The sequence below is a fragment of the Saitoella complicata genome (genome assembly GCF_001661265.1).
Source record: "Saitoella complicata NRRL Y-17804 unplaced genomic scaffold SAICOscaffold_9, whole genome shotgun sequence".
In the NCBI taxonomy this organism is placed as follows: Eukaryota; Fungi; Ascomycota; class Saitoellomycetes; order Saitoellales; family Saitoellaceae; genus Saitoella; species Saitoella complicata.
The window spans coordinates 452,382-475,443 of record NW_017567000.1 but is presented as its reverse complement, the minus strand read 5'-3'; the positions used below and the strand labels follow the sequence as shown (position 1 = coordinate 475,443).

Sequence of the window (23,062 nt, the reverse complement as noted above, 5' to 3'; positions counted from 1 at the left end):
AACCCTAACCCTAACCCTAACCCTAACCCTAACCCTAACCCTAACCCTAACCCTAACCCTAACCCTAACCCTAACCCTAACCCTAACCCTAACCCTAACCCTAACCCTAACCCTAACCCTAACCCTAGGGTTACCCAAGCCGAAGTTGGGGGAAGGGCAAAGATCCACCTGTTTGCATCACGTTCTGGTATCGATTACCCCCTCAGCCCACGTCCTTCTCCGCCTTCACACTTCGAGTGGCCCGCACGGTCGGCCATGCTATTTTCATGGGGTGATATTCTTAAATAAAGTATTATTTCAATGTACAACAATGTCAATTCATTCGCCCGCTCAGCGGGTCTTGTCCTTGATAGAAGTAACAGTACTCAAAGTAAAAGCCAATCAAAACGATAAAAGAAGACCCAAGCCCCGGGCCCGCCTATCCTTGCGTCCACAACACGTCCATCGTAACGGGGTATCTTCATACCATACACGCTCCTCTTCCTTCTTCATCCTTCCTGACACTCGATGTCTCCGTCCTCCGCTATCCACCTAATACACACCCGGAATCAACTTGTACGGCACCCTCTCACAATACTCCTCCCAATACTTCCCATACTTCGCCCGACACCTCTTCTCACTCCTCCAAATCCGATGATTCAACAGAATAAACATATAAATGATGTAAAAGTACGGCAAAAGGTGATGCAAGCCACACGCAGCACACATCGCGAACGAGAGAAGGAGGTCACCAACGTAGTTGAATTGGTGACTCCAACCCCAAAAGCCAGAGACGAGGAGGAGGGATTTGTGGACGGCGCCGTCGGAGGTGACGTAGACGGTTCTGATCACCTGTGCGGGCTTGCCCCAAATGGTACATTTTCCGTCCGTGCTGCGGACGAGATCCTTCTGGTGGTTCGCAGTGCGGAAGATCCAGTAGCCGCCGACACCGAGGCTGAAGACCGCGACCGCGGCGTACCACTCCAAGTCGATAGGGTTGTAGAAGAGGTACTGCGCCTGCAAGGTGTACATGAAGGGCAACCAAACGGTGTCTCCCCAAGCGAGGTAATACCCGAAGTGGTCGTGCGCAATGTCGATGGTCCTCAAGTACCAATCCTCGTTGTAGAAAAAGTCGACAACGTACAATCCATGCAAGAAGATAACCAACCACATAGAGTTGGTAACGTAACCGAGCTTCTCATACTGCGCTCCAGCGAAGGAGATGTCAATGAGGGTCCACGCGATGATACCAGGTCTTCCATTGTGGAACAACTTGAAGTCCCACAACTTGCCGATACGGGGGTTGAACTCAACACCCATCATCAAATCATACCAGATACTTCCAGACCACTTCCTGTCCTCGGGGTGAGAAGGCCAATAGCGCGCTTTGACGTAGGCGAAGATAGTGAGGAGGTATCCGTAAACGTTGGCGGCCACGAATAGACCTTGCCAGTGGTGCGCGATAATGCCAGCGGAGATGATACCGTAGTAGACCGAAACGGCGAAAGCGACGTGAGTGAGGATGTAGACATTCAACCCGTTAACCCTATACGGCAACAAGTATCCCGCAGGCGTACGCTGACCGTATCCGATCTTGCCCGGTACAATCACATACAGGATACCCTGTGTGATGACCCAAAGCGCGTATCCGATACTCGCTCTCCACGTCGGCGTCGGGAACCAACTCAACCAAGTTTGCATCGGGTGAGCAGAGTGGAAGATATCCCAGATAGGGGCCGAAAGCGAGCATTGATAGTTGGTACAGGAGGCCAGGAAGTAGAAGGAAAGCGTGGGTGTGAAGAGGAGCATGAAGATCGCACCTAACCGAGTTCCGGCGGAGATGTCTGACAAACTGAATTAGCATTCATTCGTTCAATGAAACCCAATTGACATCTGGCTGGAGTGTATGCCATCGAATTGGGGATGTATGCGCACCTTTCTCACGTCCCCATCCTTCCTTGCCATAAAGCCTTTCCTCATCCGCACGTTCCTCAACAGCAGAAACCTCCGGGTCGGGTCCCGTCTGGTCAACCTCATCCTCCTCTTCCGCTCCTCCATCCAGCAGGCTCGTCGTCTCGAGTGCGGGAGGTAACTTGGGCGGTCTGATCTCGCCGGTGCTCCTTGCGACCATTGCTTTACAGTGACCGATTGCAATGAGAGAAGGTGGTAGGGAGCGTACTGACTGCCGTTGTCCTCGTCCGTCGTGTTGGTGCTGCCTACCAATGGCAAGGGGTCCTGGGGTCCTTATGAGGAACGTCGTCCCACCGCTGAGCCTCTCGATCGAGTAGTGTTGCACTAAGACTACCCCAACCTCAGGGCAAGCCTCAATTTAAGCATATCCTTAGCACTGCGCGGTGATTGGCCAGAAGAACGCAGACCCTGCAAATAGAAAGTCTAGACAATCCCAGTTGACCGAGACGTGGAGATTGCCCCGCGGCCGTTTCGCAATTGCCGTGTACACGACGAAAGGCAGCGTCGCTTAACCCTAAGCTTAAAACCCTCAACGAGAGTCAGACGCGCGTGCGCAGTCTTGTGCGAGTGACGCAATGGACATATGTCCCCTCCATCGATCATCGATTAGACTTTCTTGGACGAGATGAGATGACCTTGACATCTGCAAGTCCCTATGCTTATCCTTGGCAGCAATGAGGCGAGCCGTGGGTTGGGCGACGGCTGCAAGACAGGGCGGTACGATCACTCAGGGAAAGCGGGGACAAGAGCACATCGAGGGGTCTCAGGACGGCTCGGCGCTCGTGCGCCGCTTTGGGCGTAAGCATTCATTTGAAGCGAGAGCAAGGGCGATACTGACAACCCGTCGTCCTGCCATTACACCCCGAGAAAGGAGAAGGCAATCTACCTGCAGTCATGGTAGCAAAACAACCTCAATTGGTAGGCTGAGTTCTCTCGAAACAAAGCGCACAGAAGCTCGCTCGCTACGCCCCCGCCAAGGTGAGTGCGCGCGCGGGCAGCCAAGCTCGAGTGCCGCAAGCCAGTCGACAATATCCCAGGAAGCCCAAGAGACACATCAAGCTTGGCAAAACTCTAATCAGAAGACCGTATTTGTAGCTATTGACTGGGCGTTGTCATACCAAGCCGGCGGACAAACACAAGTTACAGTTACACATCTGCATCTGACGGGACGGGATGATAATCCATAGTGCGTCTTCCACGACGGGAAAAGTAATGGCCTTCATGTGCGCTTCAAGTCACATCCTCGAAAGGCTTCCTCGGCCTACAATCACCTCCCAATGCAACAAAGCAACGGGGGTAAGAGCTGCAAAACGCAAAAGAGTGGGCCGCAACCCGGGTTCGAACCGGGGACCTGTCACAAGCTTTAGGAAACCCTAAGCGACAATCATACCACTAGACCATTGCGGCTGTTGATGTCAGAGAACAGCACAAAATTTTTATAGCAACAATCAAGAAACTGGCAGATATTCGCACTGTTCCCCTAAACTCATTTTCGCATCGTGTTCCGTTTGACATCCTAATGCAAAGCACCTGTAATGCGCTCAAGTCAATTGTAAGTACACAGCACGGAAGCATGGCCCAGCTGCCTCCGTGTATAATCGCTGCACCTCTCCCTACCTATCCTAGTTACCTTCAAAGTCAATAAACCCGTCAGGCATGGCTACCCGTGGGAATTTTTAATTGGACGTGTTGCCGGTGTACTGAATACAGTCTGCTCATTCTGGGATGAATGGTTGAAGATTCTGAAGCCTTCGAAGACCGTATGCTGTTGGTCCGTGAGTGGTACTAAACGGCTCCAACACGTAGTTCAAACCCTCGGAGCTTCAATGACAAAGCACGGAGTTTACGGATCGATCCTCGGTAAACAAAGATCCGCGACAATACACGCAGCACTTGGCCATGGGACATGTACAATTGCAGGTTCCACAAGTCAAGCAAAAGAGAAGGTTAGGTTTATTCGAACTCGAACCAAAGGACTGAAGGCTTCGTCCACCCTAAAGGTATGCTATCGTGTACGAGCAATGAACGAACTCCCGATCAACGTAGTTTGAGACCAAAGGAAAAAGAAAAGACGAAAGAAAAACGCCAGCGCCTAGCTATACCAAAACCCATAGCCTAGTCTGCATATGTCACCCTCATCACCCAAAGGCATTCGCGATCCCCCTATAATATACTTAGCAAACAGCCCATTCTTCATCAACCACGCGCGTCTCAGACTCGCTCGGTAGAAGACTCGAGTGGCTTTACCTACTCGAACTCCCCCTCCTCTGCCTCTCCTCCGTCTCCCTCAAACTCAACCTCATAGCCTCCGCAACCATCATCTCCTCCAACTCCTCCCTCCCCATCCGTCCAGTCGCCTCCCTCTCCCTCTCTCTCCCCTCCCTCCTCAACCGCCTCCTCTCCTCTCTCTCCCGCTCCCTCGCGGTCAACTGGAAATTCTGTAACTGCGCCTGCGCAGCAGCCCTCCTCGCCGCCCTCGCTCTCGCGCGCAGAAGATCTGATTCCCAGTTCGGGCGGAGGAGGTCCGTGAGTGTTACGGCGGGGTGGTTCGCCGGGTACGTTTTCATCCCCGTCGAACTAATCCGCACAGGCGGACCAGGGACAGGCAACGCCGCCTCGTTACTCTCCCCCTCCCCTCCAAGCCCCGCCGCCTCCGCAACCTCCAACATACTCGGACTCCGACTCCGCCCAGACCGTTCGCCAGCCCAGCCTGGCTTCTCGTACACGACCCCAAACTCACCCTCCACGCAGAACGGACACGTAGCCGGCGTGGACTCCAGCCCATAAGGAGGCGTCGTCGACGGCGCCGGATCGGGACGCTTGATTTGGACGAAGCATTCGGTGCAGATGGGTTGTGCACAACAGCGTGTGTGGTTGATATTGGGTGGGTAAAAGAGGAAACAGATGGGGCATTCGAGGGCGTTTTTCCAGATTGTGTGGGGGGAGGGACGGTTGATTCTGTTTCCGTGGGTGGGTCTTGCGGGGCCGACGCGGTGGACGGAATCGGTTGATCCCATCGTCACTGCTCGTGGTCGAGATTTCGAGGGCGAGGGAACGCTCAGCAGTTCGGTGTTTGAGATGCTGGTACTTCGTCTCTTCCCTTCTTTGTCTTTCTCCTTCTCTTTTCCTTCCTCCTCGGCACGCGCCTGTCGTCTCTTCGCACCCGCTGCATCTTCCGCGAATTGCACTGCCTTCGCCAACTCTTCTTCCGTCCAGTCCTCCTCAAAATCTGGTAGACCGATATAAAACGGCGCGACACGTCGATGGTATATTTGATGCTGTACCCGAACCAAGTCGTAATCCTGCGTTGCGTAGACTCCTTGCGGTTGGAGATATCCGCCATCGATGGACGTGATACTTGGATCGAGCGGAGACAGAGCCGGCCGCGAAGGAGCACGCTGACGGTGAGTATGTGGATTATTTGGGTTGGGGAGGGAGGGGGTGCGGTTTAGCGAGTGCTTCGTTGAAGCGTTACCCATCCTCGGACGATGCAGAGTGGTATAGAGCTGTGTAAGGTCAAGCGCACTCTTCCAAGATATACCTCAGTCAAAATCTTCGGTCGAAGTCAACGGACTTGGTCGATCGATGTTGGAATCTCGTCCTCGGCTCAACGCGCGTACGGCGATGGCTCTCGCTCGGCACGTGTTCTTCAAGCAGTAGCAATGGCTGGTCCCAGTAATCTCCGACTGTGAAAACGGTCGCAAGCCAACAAAGCCGAGCCTGAATGTCGTCCTGAAGTCGTCGGATCGATGGACTCGCTGGTCGGCTACCCCAAACGTTAACAGCGTCTAAGTTGGCTGGGATCGTGGTGGGGTGACCCTATGGATCTTAGTGGCATACTAAAAGGCTCCCCGAATTTCCCGGAGCGGCAAGCTTCTATAAATAGTACCACGTCCTCGACGAACTCGAAGTTTTGGACATTCGGATCTCGTACATGTACAACAGCTATAGCTATACAACGAGTGTGTGCGTAGTCATAGGCTCTTCATCGGTGCGCTTCATGCCGGACTAGGGGCCAGCCCACCCCTCGCAATGATACTCTTCTTCACCTTCGTTCTCCTCCAAACAAGGTAGTATACCCCGAAAGAGATTGCGATCATAGTTGCCTCGAAGGCAATATTCAATAACGCACAAACCCAGTTCCAATCCTGCTCCTTGCAGTACTGCTGCCAGTTCACGTCCGACATCCCCGCAATACTTGTATCCCTCCCTGCCTTTGCCGGATGACATGCCCATTGCCAAAGCGAGCGAGGGTTAGAGTCTGTTTGTTTGAAAAGGCCTCCGGTCAGGCCCCAGATGAAGAGTGAGACTATGCCGAAGACAAGGTCGAAGGCGGTGTGGCCGAGTGCCAATCTGTTTGCGATCTTGACTGACCAGCAGTACGATGCCAGGATGACTACATCCATAGTCAGCTTACTGCCCCCGCTCTTCTCCCCATTGACAGAAGCAGGAGATAAAATGGAAAAGATGACTCACCAATAGAAGTCGCCGTCGAGATACACGCCACAACCAACAACAACACCGAACTCCAAATCAACGCTCCACCACTATCCTTGTGAGGCCACATCCCCTGAATATGCTTCGTCCGATTATACACCGCCAGATTATGCGCAAAAAGCGCTACCACGACCGTAGAACACACCAACACCAAACACCTCATCCCAAAGCGAACAGCGCGGATCGACCTCTTCAACTTGTAGTCTTCGGCAGCGAGTCGGTCTTCTGGCCCACTGATGCCCATACTGCGTCCGGCAGCATCGGCATGGGCAGGCCTATACCCATACTCAACCTCCGACCCCCTCTCCCCCAACTCAAACATATCCCCACCACCACCACCACCACCAAACCCCTCCTTCAACGTACTTTCTCCCCTCCTCAATCCACCCCCGGGAACCGGCCTAACCGTATACCTCCCACTCACCGGATCAAAATCATGCGCCGGATCATTCGGACTCAACAGCGGTTGTTGCTGTGGTGCAACGTGTTGATCGTATGTCGTCGGTGGGCTGCGTGGGAAGGGTGGGGAGGGTTGGAGGAGATAGTCGGCTGTTCCCGGGGCTGAGGCGGAGGATGCAGTGTGTGGGTCGTAGGCGTTGTACTGGGAGTGGTACGAGGGAGTGGAAATGGGAGGGGGACGGTGCTGTTGGTATTGGGGGTGAGCGGGTTGGGTGTTGGTACCGAGGGTGCCGGAGCCGTAAGAGTTTGAGAACTGTAAATGTTGGTTGTCAGTAGGTTGACAAGTAGGGGCGATGATGGATGGATCTGGCATACGATCTCCGTGAATCCTGAGAACATCTTGATCAACGTCGTGTGTCGTCTCGGACAGGGTCGCCCTCAACTGTTATATATATCCCCATCTCGGCCGCAACACCTGCAAAGCCACCTACGAAACCTTCGGGCCGTCGACCATTCGTCGGGCCTAGGGCCTCGGTCAGCTGTAGGTGTGTTTGTGATTTAATGCCCGGCCCGCTCGCTTGGTGTCGAGTGAACGTTACAGTACCTACGCGGACCGCTACCGACTTTGCGGGACGGGCCGGCTGTATTCACCAAGGCCTTTAGGTTTGGACAATCGCCTGTTGGAAATGTTGATGAAACCGAGGAGTGACCCCGAGGAAGGATCTAAGCTACCCAAGGGCCTCAGAACTGAGCTCCAGGCTGTTGCGATGTCACGTACTGTGTTGACGTACTCTCACATGCACTATAGTTTGTGCATCTAACCACCAAGGTCCAACCAAGGATGTCCAGCAAGCAAGACAATATCATGCCCTCCGCCGAATTCGCAAATACCTCCGTGGGGCAGATGGCTGCGCCCGTGTCTACGTGTGATTGTGGGGGCGATGAGAGGGGGTGTAGGTGTCCGGCTGGTATGTATCACGACAAGCCACTCAACGCGACGGATGGCTAACTTGGGTTGGTGTTAGGGAAGTGTGCGTGTGGTGCGCATAACCAGAGCTGTAAGTGCTGCGAGCAGAACCCACCCGAGAAGAAGTGAGCGGTTCTGCTGAGGAGCAATGTTGGCGAGCGGGACTGTCCATGGAGTTGGATGTATGAGTATCGAGCATTAAGGAATATACCGAGAATACCGCATCACCAATCGTTCAGGTGCATACACTCACAATGGTTTGTGATGTAAATACATGGTCGTACAGCTTCTCCCTTCTCCTCCATCAGCTGCTTGCAGTGCCGCTTCAATCTCAAAGGGAACGAACGCCCGCCTGCCGCGCGCAACACCAAAGGGGACCTCCAAAGTCACCTCCACAAAGGGAATCGAACAACCTGTGACAAGCAGCACAAAGGTTAAGGAGAAACGGCTTTTGCGTAGCACTTTTCTGATTTGCTCTTGTTCTGTGTTTATCTGTTCGGTGGTGGATGCGATTGAGACTTTGACCTTGACACGACTGACTACCACCGACAGCATACAGTAAAGGGTATCGACTTCTCGGACGACACAATGCTGAAGAGACTCAATGCCCGGCAAGCATCCCCGTCACCAACCCCACCCCTCCTCCTCACCCGCCCTCCTGCAGCATCATCACCAACCCCCCACCTCGACGTCGGTTTCGTCGCAGAGAACGTATCCGAGGAGATCTTCCCGCATTTATCCGATCGTTTTTCATTCCTCCGAGCCTCCTCATCCTCACAGCCTCTCCCGGACGAGGGAGACATCAAAATCGGGTACGTCGTCGTGAGAGAAGAGCATATCGAGGATACGGGATGCGAATCACCGACCCTACCACGACCAAACCTCGCCTACGACCTCGATTCCCCGACGCTACCTCGTCCCGGAGGCGGAATTGGCGGGTTGATGGCTATGCTCACGAAAGAACTTCGCGGTTCGGTTTCTGAATCGGAATCGGAATCGGGCTCGGGCTCGGGCTCGATAAACGAAGGCGGACGGTATTCTCGTGCTGGGAGTGGAGTTGGGTCGATGTGACGAAGTAGTGCGAGGAGAGATAGTATGTGGGAATGGCGCGAGGAGCGAGAGCCGTGTGCTGGGATGTCAAACAGCTCCAGTCCGACGGAAGCTGTCTGGAATAAGATTATTCGTCAACTATCATTCGATGACGAAGGGGTCGTTGCAGTTCCACTCGCACTGTTTTCGAATCCATTCAAATCCGAAGAGGGAAACGCGAAGGGGATGACGAAGTCCGATACAGTCGATTCCGGTATCGCCATGCTAGCCGATGATGACGCCGAGATCAGGGAGGAGGAGATCTCTAGCATCGGTCACGTCCCTGTCGACACGGTCAATGTCGACGAACTCATGGCGGAGTTAGCGGAGATGATTGAGGGCCGTGAAGAATCTTTGTCAGGTTCTGCTTCTTCTTCAATCTCAGCGGGGACGATGGGGGTTATGCCGCTACAACAAGCCGCGAACTACGGGTTACGGTCCGCGTCGGTGTCGACGACGGGGTCTATCGCACCTTCGATACCAGTGAGGGGTACGGTTTCGCAGGGGCCTACGTCTACCGCATCATCCATCTCGAGCTTGAGGGGTCCGGACGCGGGTATGACCCAGATGAGGCCATCAACAAGATCGAGTGCCACGTTATCGACCATCTCCTCCACCTCATCATCTACCCACGCACCCCGCCCAACAATCACCATCTCCGCCCCAATCCTCGACGACACCCTAACCCTCCTCAAACGCGGCTCAAGCTCCCTCTCCATGTCGAAATTCGCCAAATCAATCTCCGTCTCCTCCCTCTCCCGTACCGCCACCAAAACAACCAAGAAACTCATGGGCGGCGTCTCCTCCAGCAAGGGTTCGAAAGTCAAGGGTGGTGTTAGTGTTAGTATTAGTGCACCATCTGGAGTCCAGCATGAGGGCGTGAGTACGGGGAGTGCGTTACCGATTGGAGCGCATCTTGCGAAAGCTATGTTACCCGAGGAGCGGATCGCACTCGCTAAAGTAAGGGGATCGTCAGCGTCGCCTGTGGTCGGGGCGGGGGAGTTTGGGGGAGTGGGAGGGGAGGAGGCGTTGTTGCCGGAGGAGAGGATTGCTAGGGCGAGGGCGAGGGGTGTTGCTGGGAGGTTTTGATTGGGATGGATTGGATATGATATGCATTGTTATGGGATATGGTCGGTTCGCCAAATAACTCCCTTTGAATTTATCTTGTTAACAGATCGGCAATCTCGGCACGTGTTGCCACACTCATCCCAGCGCGGGTCCTTCATTTCAGCCCCGACGCTCGGAGCTCCCTAAGATTATTCGAGGGAACTGTTGACGAAGTAAGAATAACCAAGTACAATGGCAGCTGCAGAAGAGAACGAAGAACGAGACCGTCCGTCGACGTCGACGGGTGCGACGAGTCCGGATGATTATGAGCTTAGACCAATGGCGACAGGTGTTCGCGAAGGCGCAACGGACATACCCTCCATCGACCCACTCGTCAAAGCCGACAGCATCGTCGTCGATCTCGAATCACAACCTTCGACACCACCACCATACTCAACCTTTTCGAAGCGCAAAGTCAATTTCATCATCTTCATGGCCGCGCTCGCGGGTTTGTTTAGCCCGTTGAGCGCAAACATCTACTTCCCCGCCATCTCCCAACTCGCGACACATTTCCATACAACACCCACTCGAATCAACCTCTCCATCACGACCTACATGCTGTCACAGGCTATCTCTCCAACCCTCTACGGGTCCCTCACAGATACGCTCGGCCGACGACCGATTTATGTGTTGACGTTCTTGGTGTACATCCCCGCCAACATCGCCCTCGCGGTACAAAACTCCTACGCAGCACTCCTCATCCTCCGCGCTCTTCAAGCAGCCGGTGCAGCATCCGTCATAGCCGTAGGCGCAGGCATGGTGGGCGACGTCGTACCCCGCGGACGCCGCGGCGGCGCAATGGGATGGTTCAATGTCGGACCCATGCTCGGACCGTGTATCGGACCCGTTATTGGAGGGGCGTTGGCGGATAAATATGGCTGGCGTGCTATTTTCTGGTTTTTAGCGATTAGTGGGGGTGTGTTTTTGGGGTTTTTAGTGGGGTGCTTGCCGGAGACGCTTAGGGCGATTGTTGGGGATGGGAGTGTTGAGGCACGGGGTGTGAATGTGAGTTTGTGGGAGTTGGCGAGGCGGAGGAGGAGAAGAAGGAAGAGTGGGTTGGAGAGGGTACACAGTCGTCGCGCGGAACGACCCAAGTTTCGATTTCCGAATCCAATTGCGCCGTTGGCAATTTTGAAGGAGAAGGATGTTGCTTGTGCGTTGTTGTTCTCGGGTGTGTTTTATGGGGTGTGGTATATGGTCACCGCATCCACATCCGTCATCTTCGAGGATAAGTATGGGTTGAATGAGACGGAGGTTGGGTTGACCTTCCTCGCGAATGGTACGGGATGTTTGGTTGGATCGATTCTGCAGGGTCGGATTCTGGATTGGGATTACCGTATTACTAAGGCGCGGTGGGAACGGGAGGGCCATCACGAGAATGAAGCAGACGGGGATGATTCGTTCCCGATTGAGAGAGCGAGGTTAAGGAGTTTGTGGTGGCTATGTCTCTGTTTCGGAGGAGGCTGCATCGCCTACGGCTGGACCATCGAAAAACGCGTCCACATCTCCGCCCCCCTCATCTTCCAGTTCATCATCGGCTACTCCGCAACATCCATCTTCAACACCTTCGGCACCCTCGTCGTCGATCTCTTCCCGGGTCGTGGTTCGTCCGCCACCGCAGCCAACAATTTCGTGCGGTGCGCACTCGGAGCGGTGGGGACGGCTGTTGTGGATGAGATGTTGGGGAGTCGGTTGGGTGCTGGATGGGGGTTCGTGGTGTTGATTGGGGTTTGTGCGTGTTGTTCGCCGCTTGTGTGGGTTGTGCTGAGGTTTGGGCCAGGGTGGAGGGGAGAGAGGATGAGGAGGGAGAGGGAGAAGGCGAATGCTAAGGCGGCCGCGGGTGGGAAGTGAACGTGAACGAAGAGAACACGCGTGAGATTGGGAATGAGTTAAGGAAGTTTTGCATTACTGGCGTTATCGGAGTTCATTTTGTGGGTTTTTAGCATGGGTAAGGGAGTTCCTGATTTGCAATAGCATAGATGGAGAGGGTCGAAGACGACAAGGAGCGGATATTTACAGATACAGCTAGGTATCTAATTAGCAAGAACCCTTGCACTATTCCCACCCTCCCATCGTACGGTCGATAAAAGGTCATGCAAGCGTGCGAGATGTATTCTTAGTACTCCAGGCGTGTAGATCTCGAAGCATCCGCAATACAATTCCTGAGGAACAAAAGTGCTCTGATGACTGATGGTGGAGTAACAATTGGATAAACCACATCCTATCATTCGTAAAACGGCAATGCATATGGATCTATCCCAAAAAAGAAATGTCTAAAGCTCATCCCTCCCCGACACCAGCCACCCACTCTCATCCACCTCCCCCTCTCCATCCGTCCCCTCTCTCCCCTTACGCCCAACCTCGCGTTCACTCGGCTTCACACATCCAACAGGCCCCCTCACCCTCATCGCATACTCACACTTCTCCGGCTCCACAACCCCCAAAACCTCCATCTCCTTCCCAGTCCCAGTCCCAGCCCCAGCTCCACATTCAATATACACCTTGACACTCCGATCAGGCCCGTTCCAGCATTTTGCGCCTCGTTCATACACGAGTACTATTCCCCCATTGTTGGCGGTCTCGAAGCGCGAGAACGACCCGAGGTTTGAGCGAGTCGAGTCACGATTCGACCGCTGTGTAGCTTTCTCGAGGAGTATGAGTTCATACGTATACTCACCCACAACAACCTCGACCTTCACCCCCTTAAGCGCGCGCCAAACCCCGTCCTGCCCAAAATCCTCCTCCAAATCTTTTTGTGCGCGATCGATTTGTGCGGATAGGTCGCGGATTTCTTGGGATGCTTTGGTGTGTGCGGAGCGGGCTTCAGCCGCTGTTTTAGAGTCCTGCGAGGAGGTGGATGGGGATGCGGGGGAGGAGATGATGCCGTATTGCTGCAGTTGCTCCTTGACGGTGTTGTAGGTCGACATGAGATACTGATTCACGGGATCGGGGAGATACGCCCGAATCTTCCACAACAAATTCACGGCTTCCTCGACTTCGCGCATATCCAATAACTCAATAACATCACCCAAATCATCCTCTTCCTCCAACAAATCCCGAATCTCGGCAGCATTCATGCTCACGTCTGTATTGTCTGCAGGAGCGACGAGGGCGGCTTTGAGCTCGGTCCAGCCTACGACGGCGGCTTTGACGGCCATGTCTTGGTTGTTTGGGTTGTAGCCTTTTGCGAGGTCGTCGAGGATTCCCTCTAGTATTTCGGTTCGTTCGCGTTGGGTGGAGATAGCCGCCCGTAAACTCTGTATAGCGTTCTGATACCTCGCGATTTTCTCTCGGGCTTTCTGGGCGACGGCGGCGGCGCCGCCGGAGCCGAGGCGTTTTGCGATGGTGGCTTCGTGAGCGAGGATTTCGTCGAGGTTTTGCTTGAGGAGTGCTTCTCTATGCCTCGCAGCCGTGATCTTCGCCCGTGCTTCTTCAAGTTTTTGCTCGACCTCCGCGCGTTTCTGTGCGGCTTCAGCAACGAGTTTCTCCCGCTCCGCCCACCCCTCTGCGTTGATTCTCCGTTTCTCCCGTTCGGCTTCGCGTGCAGCTTTCCCAATCTCCGCACAGCGGTCTGGACACAATCCCGGGAATACCCACTCCTCGTCTGACCCATCACAGCAAACATCATAATCACATATCCCATCCCCAACCCGCGAACTCGACAACCACCCCGGAACATGTCCCCGATTCATGCAATGAAACTTCCCATTCTCACACGCGGACGTACCCGGCTCGTCGGAGCCGTCGGGACAATCGCAGTAGTCGTCGTTGACGCGGGAGAAAGGGATGGTCTTTGAGTTGTCGAGGCAGGTGAAGGAACCATCTGGCGAGGGGAGGTAGAGGGAGGCTTTGGATTTGGGGACGCCGCGGGGACGGGGGGGAGGAGGGTTTGTGGAGGCGAGGGCGGGAGTTGCTAGGAGGAGGGCGAGGACCAACGAGGGCGATCGCATTGTTGGCTGGAAACCGGGAAACCTGGAAACCTGACGAAGTGACCGCCGCGGCAGCTGCAGGGGCCCAACCAAACCCACAACCAAACTTGCAATTGCTCGGAAATACCTACTGAATCCTTCTCTTCTTCTGCTTCAATATCTGTTTTATCCTCTATTCGCTAACTGCTTTCATTCCTTCGCTGATCTCGATTCTTCTCCTTTACCGCAGCATTTATTCTGGATGGAGGGACTTGCTATACCTCCTACTACTGTTGAGCGATTGAGGAGGGAGCGTGCGGAACGAAATCATTTTGAGGAGTGTGGGATGGAGTGGAGGAGTAGCTACGACCTTGGAGCCGTTCCGAGCTCTGTGTTGGGTCCGGAAGCACGGCATACATCCCCGAATCTGAAAGGAAACGAGCTCTCTGGTGAGTCCAGTGCACTCTTTTGTTGTATCCTGGGGCTTATCCTCAAAGATAGCTCCTCTTACAGCTCCTCAGTTGAAAATCGGTATCGACTCTGCCTCGAGTGCCAACATTCTCACGATAGACGAGCACCGCACTGCTGCAGCGAACAATACCACAGTCCCTTCCCCAATTACCCCGGTCTCCATCGAGGAAACTCAGTTTGTCGAAATCAAGATAACCCCGCCGTCTCCACTTAGGGCCACCAAGAAGAAACAACTCGAGAGCCCGAGCCCGACGTTGCTCGCCCCTCCTCCTCGCCCCTCCTTCTCTTGCACGAAGGGTACGATCCTCTGGCCCTGTTCAGTCGCAGGTTGCGACAAAATGTCTTTCTCCCTGAAAGGCATCACTTCCCACATGGGTCAGAAACACCCCGGTATCCAACTCAACGGCAAGTCATACTCATCTCGCCCTCCCGCCCCTCCTCTCCCCCCGAATCCGGCAGACGACGAATCAGAATACATTTACCCATGTACAGTATCGACGTGCCCCGAGAACCATTCCTCCCTCCTCGGGTGCATGGCACACATTAAACGCGCTCATCATCATGGTACCTTTCCAACACCGATTCGTATCTTGAGACCCATTTGGCGCTGCCCTTTGAGCGGCTGCAGATTCATTTCCACCGAAGACCAGTTCCGGCGCGGCTGGGTGCAACACGTTCGGGCGAGGCACCAGGATGCTCACCAGGTGTATTGGAAGTGTCCATATGAAAAGTGCGAGAAGGGTAAGGAGGTCCAGTCGGGGGTTTTTCGTGGTATGATGTTGCATATGAATACGAAGCATCGGGAGTGGAGGAAGAAGAAGGAGGGAACGTTCATGAAGGAGATGGAGAGAAAGAAATTGGAAAGTCTGACGTCGCCGAAGACTGAGGAAGAAGTAAAGGAGCCTGATGTGTCTCAGCAACTGCCGAGTCCGGTGAGCTCCATTAAAATCGCGGAGCATTTGGAGCGGGAAGCCACGGAGCCGTGTAGGAAGAAGATGAAGATTGAGGGGGTGGAGAAGTCGGAGGGTATGTCGATGACGGGTGCGTGAGGCGACAGAGGTGTTCAAGGATCGTTGAAAAGGGTTGTATACGATACAGCGGTGTCATGCTTGAGTTTTCTTTGGTTATGGGCGTTACGTTTTCTCTGTTTCTTTACGGTTTTGAGGGTTGTAAGCGGGTGACGCGGACATGCGATTGGACAATGAATTGAGGATAGGGACATTATAAACAGTATTCATACCTTTTTACCGTATCTTCCCTTCGCATACGTGCAGTGTGACCCCTTTCCTCCCCACCTTCGCCGCGGGACCTTTCTAAACCCCAAACTTTATGCAACCTTACCCCCTCCCCTCTCTCAACACCACCTCCACCTGACCCCCTCGATATTCGACTCCTGTCGGTGTATCAGTGACTCTGTATCTTTTTATTGTTGCTTCTTATCTGTTTTATTTGCTTTCTCGTGCTGTCTACTCACGCATTTATCCCTACTCGCCATCTGGTCGGTGATGTCGGGCTCAGCTGGATTACCGTTCCCGCAAGAGGTCAACGGGGTAAATCAGCAACGCGTGCCTCTTTTCAGAGCACTGATAGCTAATATACAGACGCGTACATTCTCGGACGACTTCATTACTAACCCTCCGCGTATCCCAGCGCTAACGGAACCACCTCTCGCAAAGCCCCGGGGTTGGCGGGTTTTTCTAGTTCTTGACCCGCTTGAGTTGGTCAGGGTGCAGAACGTCATCCGTCAGCAGCATGGGCTCATATTACAGGAGTTCTTGGAGGAGGCCTTGGGACGAAACCAAGGCATCTCAAGCGAGAAGGAGGAAGTGAAGCCTGAGGAGCGAACAGTGCCAGGAGGTCTTGGTTATCATACCGCCGTTAAGCGGGAATGTGATACCATAGCAACCCCTTCGATACCCTTCAAGCGACCATTGCACTTCCATGCTCCCCTCACAAGCCAAGATTTTTTCACCAATCTCTCTGGCGTGGCCGATTGCAAGACCGACATCACTTCCAAAATACCAAGCTGCGTCAAAACCGCTAATCCGGAACCCTTCTCTCATATCCCACAATCATGGTGCTGTTCAGTCAAATGGTGCCTACACCCGGTAAGAGATACCGAGGATCTCCTCGCACACATTGCCGCAGAACACCCCAAGCTTCCCTACATAAAACGACAACCAGTCACAGTCCCGTCACAGGATTCAGCTCTGCCGTCTACGGATGCTCTCACCCACGCTCAAATCTCTCAACCGCGGCGCTCTGCAGTCACCGCGTGTGGACGCCAAGTAAGAGATGCAAATGATTTCTTCGCATACATCGTCGCAGTACATCCCAGCCTACAATGGTATTTGCAACACCTCGATACCGCCTCAGTCTTATTCCAATCATCAGCAATACGACCAGCCCCTGCTCCCCACCAAAATCCAGCTCCGGCAGTGCAGTCCCGCCTTTCTCACGGTAATCCGTCCAGGTGCAGACAAGCACCTGTCTCCACGTCGACACTACTCTGGTTATGCCCCGTCGCCGGTTGCGCATCTCCACCTGGCACGGTGGAAGACATTTGTCTCCATGCCGCTATGAATCACGAGTCGATCCCACAAACGCAACGTGTTCCGGTTCCTCTCGATCCGCACACGTCGGTGCCTATGCTTCCAGTGGCCAAACATACGAGGAAGAAGAGGAAGGTCGATACTGACGTGCCTGTGACTGTGTTCACCTCCGCAATGCCTGCTTGTCTGGCGTCTACGCAGGCCTCGCTCTCGTTCTCGGTCATTGCTGTATCACCTCCATCTCCATCCCTTACAGCAACTCCTCAATCGCAACCGTGGTCGTCGTCTCCATGCGCAGTCCCGGCGTTTACTCCCGCTACTAGCTATCAAGGGACGCCGCCTAAACCTACCGAGCAGCAGCTCCCGGAGACGGATATGGTGGACATGGATGGGATATATTGCTGAATGAGCTCGAGGACGTCGCGCCTGAGTACACCGATGAGCCTGGTTTCGACTTCGATGCACTGTTTGCTGAGATTGACAATGCGACGAATTTCAGCCCGCTGCAACACATTTAAGGATAATGGAAAGGGTTTGCGATCGAGATTCGGAGATGGCTTTATGACATTTCTTTTTTTTGCCGCGTCCTGATTGGACAAGTTGTGTACCGAGTTTTATGGACCGTTCAATGATGATGATGATGATGATGATGTTTCCTTTTCCTCTTCTGCCGTGCTTCACAAGCCTGTGTTACTGTAGAACGACTGGGCAACCACTGCTCACTTTGCAGAGTCAGAGTCGTATTAATATGCATCCCATGTATTTCCTTCTGCGCAGTCATGGCCATGGTCATGGTATTCTTCGCGGATGTCGAAAATCCTCACCCGAGCGTCTGCAGCTATATAAAGTAATAGTTGTGGTCTGTTCGTATGAATTGGTAGTTCAGACGCAGGAGCACCAAGGATGCCGTAGGAGCTACTTAAGCTTCTTTGCAGCTGTGCATATGTCCTCAGGACGGTAACCGTTGACACGAGCACTGGTCGAGACGCCATGATAATGGCTGCGAATATTGTTTGTTACAATACACGCTGCATCTCACCTCGAAGCTGAAGAGACGCGATGCCACCGCTCATGATCGAGTAGAGAGCGGGAGGGACAAACAAACCTTGGAGAGCAGAAACCGACCGGCCACTTCGCGCATTGTAGGTGATTTCATGCCACAAACCAGACAAAGCGACGAGAGCAGGGCTCAGGTTGCAGGGCAACGGGAAGAGCAAAACGAGGACACACAATGATCACTTGGCCGCGATTCACAAGGGGATATCGAAGAGACAGCGAGAGAAGATGATTGGATGTGACTTGCAATGCATTGAGAAATATATAAATCAAAAAGAAACCTGCAACATCAGAGTCAGCAAAAGTCACGACACCAACGCCGTCGAACATACCTTAACGCCATTGTAAAAACCCGAAACATTCACCAACCCTCTAAATCTTCCGGTCAACCTCATCATGCCCTCTCCGTCGCATGCGCAGTATCCGTCACCGGTACACCACTTCCCACATTCGCGTTCGAATCCGGCACGCTATTCGCCGAATCGATCAGTTCTGCCGTCTTCATTGCCTCCTCGGCCGCGATTCGGCGTGAGCGCATGTTCCAGTAGAGTTGGCCTGTCAAGACGGTTCCATAGACTATAGCAGCACCACATCAGCAAACGTTCTCTCACACACCGCCTCGCAGCCGCAGCCGCAGCCCGCCGTTGGATCCCTCGGAGGCGACACAGCTGAAGGAGAGAGAAGTCACGTACGCGTCAACCCAAAAAGCCCCATCAGAGTCGTCTTGTGCGCAAAATCTGCAAGCCGCGCAGTCCAAGGCTTTTGTTGTGACATGTTCTATTTTGTTTTCTTTCGATTTTTTTTTTGGAGGTGATCTCCGGAGTTTGGGGTGATGCAGGTGCACGAGCCTTGCACGGTGAGATCACGGGAAGGAGGAATCGACGTTACATCGACGTTACAGGGGCTATACCATGCTATGCGAGCTCTCAATATCCTTCCAAAACGCCAGAAATATACCAGTAGAACATCCTTCTACAACCTCTCCATCTCCTCTTTGCCCCTCTTCGTATATCCCGTCTCAAAACCAACATACTTCGAAGGTCCATTCTTACTCATCATCCGAACTAACATCAACAACCCCACTCCCACTCCCCTCCTTCACCAACGCAGTCGGCACACTCATTCCCCCACCCTTCGTAGCCCAATACTTCCTCTTCGCATCCTTATTGATCCCGACACTCTTCGTCCTCGAATCCGTAAAACTGTCTTCCGCTGTCACCGCCGTTGGTGCCTTGTTAGGGGACCCGTTTTCGGATTCGTCGCCGGAGGAAGAGTTGATGTACGTCACCGCGGTTGGTGCCTTCTTCCTCGGCGACATCGGAGCCGTGGTGGTGGTCGGTGCCCTCGAGCCCACAACCTCCGTAACGACGATAGGATCATGTCGATGCGCAGTCCTTGGATCCTCCCCCTCACTTGCCGAACTCGAATGATAATCCGCCAAATACTTGACATCATTCCCTTTCCTCACTCTTCCCCTATCACCCCCATTCTTCATCACCTCCTGTGCCGCAGGCGGGAGATTCAACCCCAAATCCCCCGTGTCGGTGGGAGGGAGGGGAGGAATGACCATGTCGCCTTCTTTGATACCGAGTTCGTTATGGAGTTTGCGGGAGTAAAACACCTCACCCAATTTCCGTCGCATCTTCAAAATCTTCTCATCAATTCCAACAACCGCCTTCAACAAACACAAGTCCTCCTGCACCCCCTCCCCCTCCCCCTCTCCCTTCCCCTTCCCCTTCCCCTCACCACCTCCAAACTTCATATGCCTCGCCCCTCCCCGTTTCGAGCCAAGACCCTCAGCATGGACTTCATGAACCTCAAACATCCTCCTCTGCAACAAACTATATGCCCCACTAAACGCAGCCTTAACCCTCATAATGCCCCGACTCGCCTTCGCAATATCATTCCCCTCATCACTCGGATCCTCAATACTCAACAAATACGTCTGTCCATGATTAATCCACCCCCGTGCCGCTTTCCGAAAATACGCGCCTTTACCACCGTTCCCCGCGATCGAGATACCGACTGTGTCGTAGTTGAATCGCGAACCGTAGAGTTCGAAGAATTCCATGAGGAGGACGCCGAGGTTTTCGGAGGCTGAGATTTGGTGGGTGCTGAGTTTTGGGTGGAGTTGGAGGAATGAGACGCAGATGCAGATGATGGCGTAGGAGCCTAAACCGCCTGTGTATACTTCATTCAGGTCTCGCTGTTGGAGTAACCACTTGATCACCAACACCAATGGTCGCAGTGCCGGCATGGACTGGCAATATCCCTTGATGACCTGCGCACCGATGAGACCACTGGGTTTGTTAAAGGAAACATCGACCGAGATCTGTGTGAGGGTGTCGACAAATTTGATAATCGGCACGCTCGCACCAGCGATAACTTGCATCTTCTGCGCAATTCCAGCGCGTGTAAGCGCCTGCGACAACTGGTACAAATGCGACTTCTTCTCATACACCACAGCCCCAGTAGACAACACCACGAGATCGATATCACTCGTCGGTAAATAAAGCCGCGTATCATACGATCCAAACACACGTACCTCGGTTTGCGGCCAAGTCTTCCTAACGACTGCACGGATGCGCTCGACGACGAGATGTCGTAATTCGTGTTCTTCGGGGGTTGGACCTAGGTATTCTACGAAATCGAGGATTTCGCGGTGGAGGATTCGGGCGACTTCTTTTTCGTTGGAGTAGGATTTGTTGATGGTCCAGGGGTGTCCGGCTTTTCGTGCACGTTTGGCGGAGTCGGATTCGGAGGTGTCGGAGTCGCGTTTGCGTTTTAGGGAGAGGGTGGATTTTGTGTCTTGCATGAATTTCTTGACTTTGTCTGCTGCGCGGCCGAGGAAGCCTTTCTCGTTCGACTCGTCAGACGCCTCTTCAGATTCGCTGTCGCTGTCAGAGTCTGAGGTTGACGAGTCGTCCGAGTCTTCTTCGTCGGAGAAGTCGAAAGCGATAAAATCGTCATTCGCCCCCAACGTATCAACTGTCGCATTCGCCTTCTGCTCCTCCTTATCCCTCTTCTCCTGCGCCTTCTGCTCCTTCTTCGCTTTCTTCGCCTTCTTCTCGTCTCCCTTGCTTTTCGCGACACTCATCTCTCGTTTGAGATCTTTCGAGACTTTGTTCTCCTGTGAGAATCGACCGCCTTTCTTTTTGCCTTGGGACCCCTTCTCGACCTTTTTGCCGCCTTTTGCTTTGGAGCCGGAACCCTTGTCGCTGCTACCGCCTCGGCCTTTGCGGCCGGATGATTGACTTGCTGAACGGGCCATGATTGCCTTTCAACAATTGCAAGGATCTTCCTTCCTCAGCAAAACGCGTTGAGATTGTCGTCGCGCACCGTACCCGAAACTTTGAGTGAACGTGCAGAATCCCGCATACGGCTACGACATCGGTCTGTAACGAAGATAACCTCCATCACGGAACCATGGACGCCTTCAAAACCCTACCCCAAGGCATCGAAGCCTCTCAACCCAACCAGTCAATCCAAGAAGGTGAATCCGTGCCTAGGTCTGCTGGTGATCAGGACTAACCACGATTCACAGACGACACTCCATCCCTCCTCGTCGTAATCCTCGACACGAACCCCTTCGCGTGGGGATCCCTCTCCTCAACTCTCCCACTCGAGAAAGCATTGGCGCAGCTACTGATTTTCGTTAATGCGCATCTTGCGTTGAGTCATGATAATCGGGTTGCGGTGTTGGCGTCACATATTGATCGTGCAGAATTTCTCTATCCAGACATCAACCCCTCACAATCAAAAGCACCAGCCCCAGCACCACCACAAGCTGCGGGTGAGGAAACCGTCACAGACGACACCACCCACTCCCGCCTCGCAAACTCCTACCGCCCCTTCCGTACTGTCGACGATACCGTCCACCACAACCTCCGCTCTTTCCTCTCCCACCCAACAACCTCCACCTCCACAACCCAATCATCCTCCCTCATCGCCGGCGCACTAACACGAGCTCTGACGTATATCAATCGTGTTGAGACGGAGGTCGGGGGAGTGGGGGGGATCAGGAGTAGGGTTTTTGTGTTGAGTGTCAGTGGGGAGGGGAGGGAGGGATATGTGGCCATGATGAATTGTATTTTTGCGGCGCAGAAGAAGGTACGTTCTACCGTCCCCGCGTTTGCAATTATACTTACTAATCCGACCATAGCGCATTCCAATCGACGTATGCTCCCTCACACCCTCCTCCACCACCACAACAACAATTGACCACCCCGAAACCGGAACCTCAACCTCCTTTCTCCAACAAGCCGCCGACGCAACCTCCGGCCTCTACCTCCCCCTCCCCCTCTCCCCCTCCTCCCTATCCTCACCCTCACATCCCCTCTCCCCCCCCACTCCCTCCCTCCTCCAATACCTCCTCCACCTCTTCCTCCCCCCACCCCCCCTCCGCCCCACCCTCCTCCTCCCCCTCCAATCAAACGTCGATTTCCGCGCAGCGTGTTTTTGTCATAAGAGGGTCGTGGAGATTGGATGGGTTTGTGGGGTTTGTTTGAGTATATTTTGTGGAGAGGGGGTCGAGATGATCAAACAGGGTGGGGGGAGGTGTGGGACTTGTGGGACGGAGGTTGGGGTTGAGGGGGGTGGGGGGGCGAAAAAGGTTGGTGCGGTATGAATGGGAGGGTTGTTGGTGGTATGGGATTGGGATGCAGTGCGGGCCATGTGCGACGGAATTAACGTCGACGTATTTGATGAAGATGGACAAGGACTGGAAGTCGGAGTCTCGGCTGAAGTGACGACAAAGGGTGTCGAGTACTCCCTCTACTCCCGTTATATGGACATTGAGACCGTGCAGGAGATGGGCATGAATGTCAAGGATCTGGACTTTCACGAATGCAAAAAGCGGCTGCTCTTGCCTATACACTACACCGGGCATATTATATTTCTCAAGCACAACCTAGAATTGGAAAAGAACAGCATCATCGAATTTGGACATGCATAGAGGTTCGAATTGAGGTTCATGATTTTCTTTATTTTTTTCTGGTGTTTTTGCTAGTTTTTTGTACGATAATGAAAAAGACAGAAAACAAACGTAAACGCAGTATAAAACCAGA

General features: G+C 53.6%; 15 protein-coding genes and 1 non-coding gene across 16 annotated transcripts; 7 read left to right on the top strand and 9 right to left on the bottom strand.

The window, feature by feature from the left end:
• Positions 1-312: 312 nt before the first annotated feature.
• SAICODRAFT_65383 (uncharacterized protein) lies at positions 313-2,290 on the bottom strand. The gene is made up of 2 exons (XM_019170141.1): positions 1,915-2,290; positions 313-1,823 (listed from the first exon to the last, which is right to left on the bottom strand). Exons 1-2 carry the CDS (start codon positions 2,108-2,110, stop codon positions 532-534), a joined length of 1,488 nt encoding a protein of 495 aa, XP_019024896.1. The 5' UTR covers positions 2,111-2,290; the 3' UTR covers positions 313-531.
• A 983-nt stretch (positions 2,291-3,273) lies between these two features.
• SAICODRAFT_t58 lies at positions 3,274-3,357 on the bottom strand. Its single transcript has one exon. It is a non-coding gene; the product is annotated as a tRNA-Pro (tRNA).
• Positions 3,358-4,193: 836 nt separating this feature from the next.
• SAICODRAFT_24986 (uncharacterized protein) lies at positions 4,194-5,429 on the bottom strand (the record flags this gene model as incomplete). The annotated part of the gene is made up of 1 exon (XM_019166817.1): positions 4,194-5,429. The coding sequence occupies one exon, from the start codon at positions 5,427-5,429 to the stop codon at positions 4,194-4,196; it is 1,236 nt and encodes a 411-aa protein (XP_019024895.1).
• Positions 5,430-5,782: 353 nt separating this feature from the next.
• Positions 5,783-6,150, bottom strand: SAICODRAFT_30070 (uncharacterized protein). Its single transcript, XM_019167580.1, has one exon. The coding sequence runs from the start codon at positions 6,135-6,137 to the stop codon at positions 5,949-5,951; it is 189 nt and encodes a 62-aa protein (XP_019024894.1). The 5' UTR covers positions 6,138-6,150; the 3' UTR covers positions 5,783-5,948.
• A 122-nt stretch (positions 6,151-6,272) lies between these two features.
• Positions 6,273-7,453, bottom strand: SAICODRAFT_224688 (uncharacterized protein). The gene has a single exon (XM_019166581.1). The coding sequence runs from the start codon at positions 7,217-7,219 to the stop codon at positions 6,359-6,361; it is 861 nt and encodes a 286-aa protein (XP_019024893.1). The 5' UTR covers positions 7,220-7,453; the 3' UTR covers positions 6,273-6,358.
• Positions 7,454-7,687: 234 nt separating this feature from the next.
• Positions 7,688-7,942, top strand: SAICODRAFT_7023 (uncharacterized protein; the record flags this gene model as incomplete). Its single annotated transcript, XM_019170549.1, has 2 exons — positions 7,688-7,814; positions 7,872-7,942. The coding sequence occupies 2 exons, from the start codon at positions 7,688-7,690 to the stop codon at positions 7,940-7,942; spliced, it is 198 nt and encodes a 65-aa protein (XP_019024892.1).
• Positions 7,943-8,067: 125 nt separating this feature from the next.
• On the top strand, positions 8,068-9,991 carry SAICODRAFT_24984 (uncharacterized protein; the record flags this gene model as incomplete). The annotated part of the gene is made up of 4 exons (XM_019166816.1): positions 8,068-8,070; positions 8,100-8,246; positions 8,366-8,847; positions 8,959-9,991. The coding sequence occupies 4 exons, from the start codon at positions 8,068-8,070 to the stop codon at positions 9,989-9,991; spliced, it is 1,665 nt and encodes a 554-aa protein (XP_019024891.1).
• Positions 9,992-10,777: 786 nt separating this feature from the next.
• SAICODRAFT_30067 (MFS general substrate transporter) lies at positions 10,778-11,866 on the top strand. The gene has a single exon (XM_019167579.1). The coding sequence runs from the start codon at positions 11,204-11,206 to the stop codon at positions 11,858-11,860; it is 657 nt and encodes a 218-aa protein (XP_019024890.1). The 5' UTR covers positions 10,778-11,203; the 3' UTR covers positions 11,861-11,866.
• A 524-nt stretch (positions 11,867-12,390) lies between these two features.
• SAICODRAFT_43226 (uncharacterized protein) lies at positions 12,391-13,941 on the bottom strand (the record flags this gene model as incomplete). The annotated part of the gene is made up of 1 exon (XM_019168729.1): positions 12,391-13,941. A coding segment is annotated over one exon (1,551 nt), but the record flags the coding sequence as incomplete, so codon positions are not given.
• Positions 13,942-14,179: 238 nt separating this feature from the next.
• Positions 14,180-15,608, top strand: SAICODRAFT_18797 (uncharacterized protein; the record flags this gene model as incomplete). The annotated part of the gene is made up of 2 exons (XM_019166005.1): positions 14,180-14,366; positions 14,419-15,608. 2 exons carry the CDS (start codon positions 14,180-14,182, stop codon positions 15,435-15,437), a joined length of 1,206 nt encoding a protein of 401 aa, XP_019024888.1. The 3' UTR covers positions 15,438-15,608.
• A 244-nt stretch (positions 15,609-15,852) lies between these two features.
• On the top strand, positions 15,853-17,590 carry SAICODRAFT_30065 (uncharacterized protein). The gene has a single exon (XM_019167578.1). The coding sequence runs from the start codon at positions 15,894-15,896 to the stop codon at positions 17,343-17,345; it is 1,452 nt and encodes a 483-aa protein (XP_019024887.1). The 5' UTR covers positions 15,853-15,893; the 3' UTR covers positions 17,346-17,590.
• SAICODRAFT_224620 (uncharacterized protein) lies at positions 17,451-18,012 on the top strand. Its single transcript, XM_019166580.1, has one exon. It carries the CDS (start codon positions 17,557-17,559, stop codon positions 17,899-17,901), a length of 345 nt encoding a protein of 114 aa, XP_019024886.1. The 5' UTR covers positions 17,451-17,556; the 3' UTR covers positions 17,902-18,012.
• Positions 18,013-18,390: 378 nt separating this feature from the next.
• On the bottom strand, positions 18,391-18,806 carry SAICODRAFT_18796 (uncharacterized protein; the record flags this gene model as incomplete). Its single annotated transcript, XM_019166004.1, has 2 exons — positions 18,689-18,806; positions 18,391-18,572 (listed from the first exon to the last, which is right to left on the bottom strand). The coding sequence occupies exons 1-2, from the start codon at positions 18,768-18,770 to the stop codon at positions 18,391-18,393; spliced, it is 264 nt and encodes an 87-aa protein (XP_019024885.1). The 5' UTR covers positions 18,771-18,806.
• An 87-nt stretch (positions 18,807-18,893) lies between these two features.
• Positions 18,894-19,809, bottom strand: SAICODRAFT_30064 (uncharacterized protein). The gene has a single exon (XM_019167577.1). It carries the CDS (start codon positions 19,756-19,758, stop codon positions 19,045-19,047), a length of 714 nt encoding a protein of 237 aa, XP_019024884.1. The 5' UTR covers positions 19,759-19,809; the 3' UTR covers positions 18,894-19,044.
• Positions 19,768-21,093, bottom strand: SAICODRAFT_55762 (Nucleotidyltransferase; the record flags this gene model as incomplete). Its single annotated transcript, XM_019169395.1, has 1 exon — positions 19,768-21,093. A coding segment is annotated over one exon (1,326 nt), but the record flags the coding sequence as incomplete, so codon positions are not given.
• Positions 21,094-21,422: 329 nt separating this feature from the next.
• Positions 21,423-22,623, top strand: SAICODRAFT_34793 (transcription factor Tfb4; the record flags this gene model as incomplete). The annotated part of the gene is made up of 3 exons (XM_019168383.1): positions 21,423-21,489; positions 21,541-22,106; positions 22,159-22,623. 3 exons carry the CDS (start codon positions 21,423-21,425, stop codon positions 22,621-22,623), a joined length of 1,098 nt encoding a protein of 365 aa, XP_019024882.1.
• Positions 22,624-23,062: the final 439 nt, after the last annotated feature.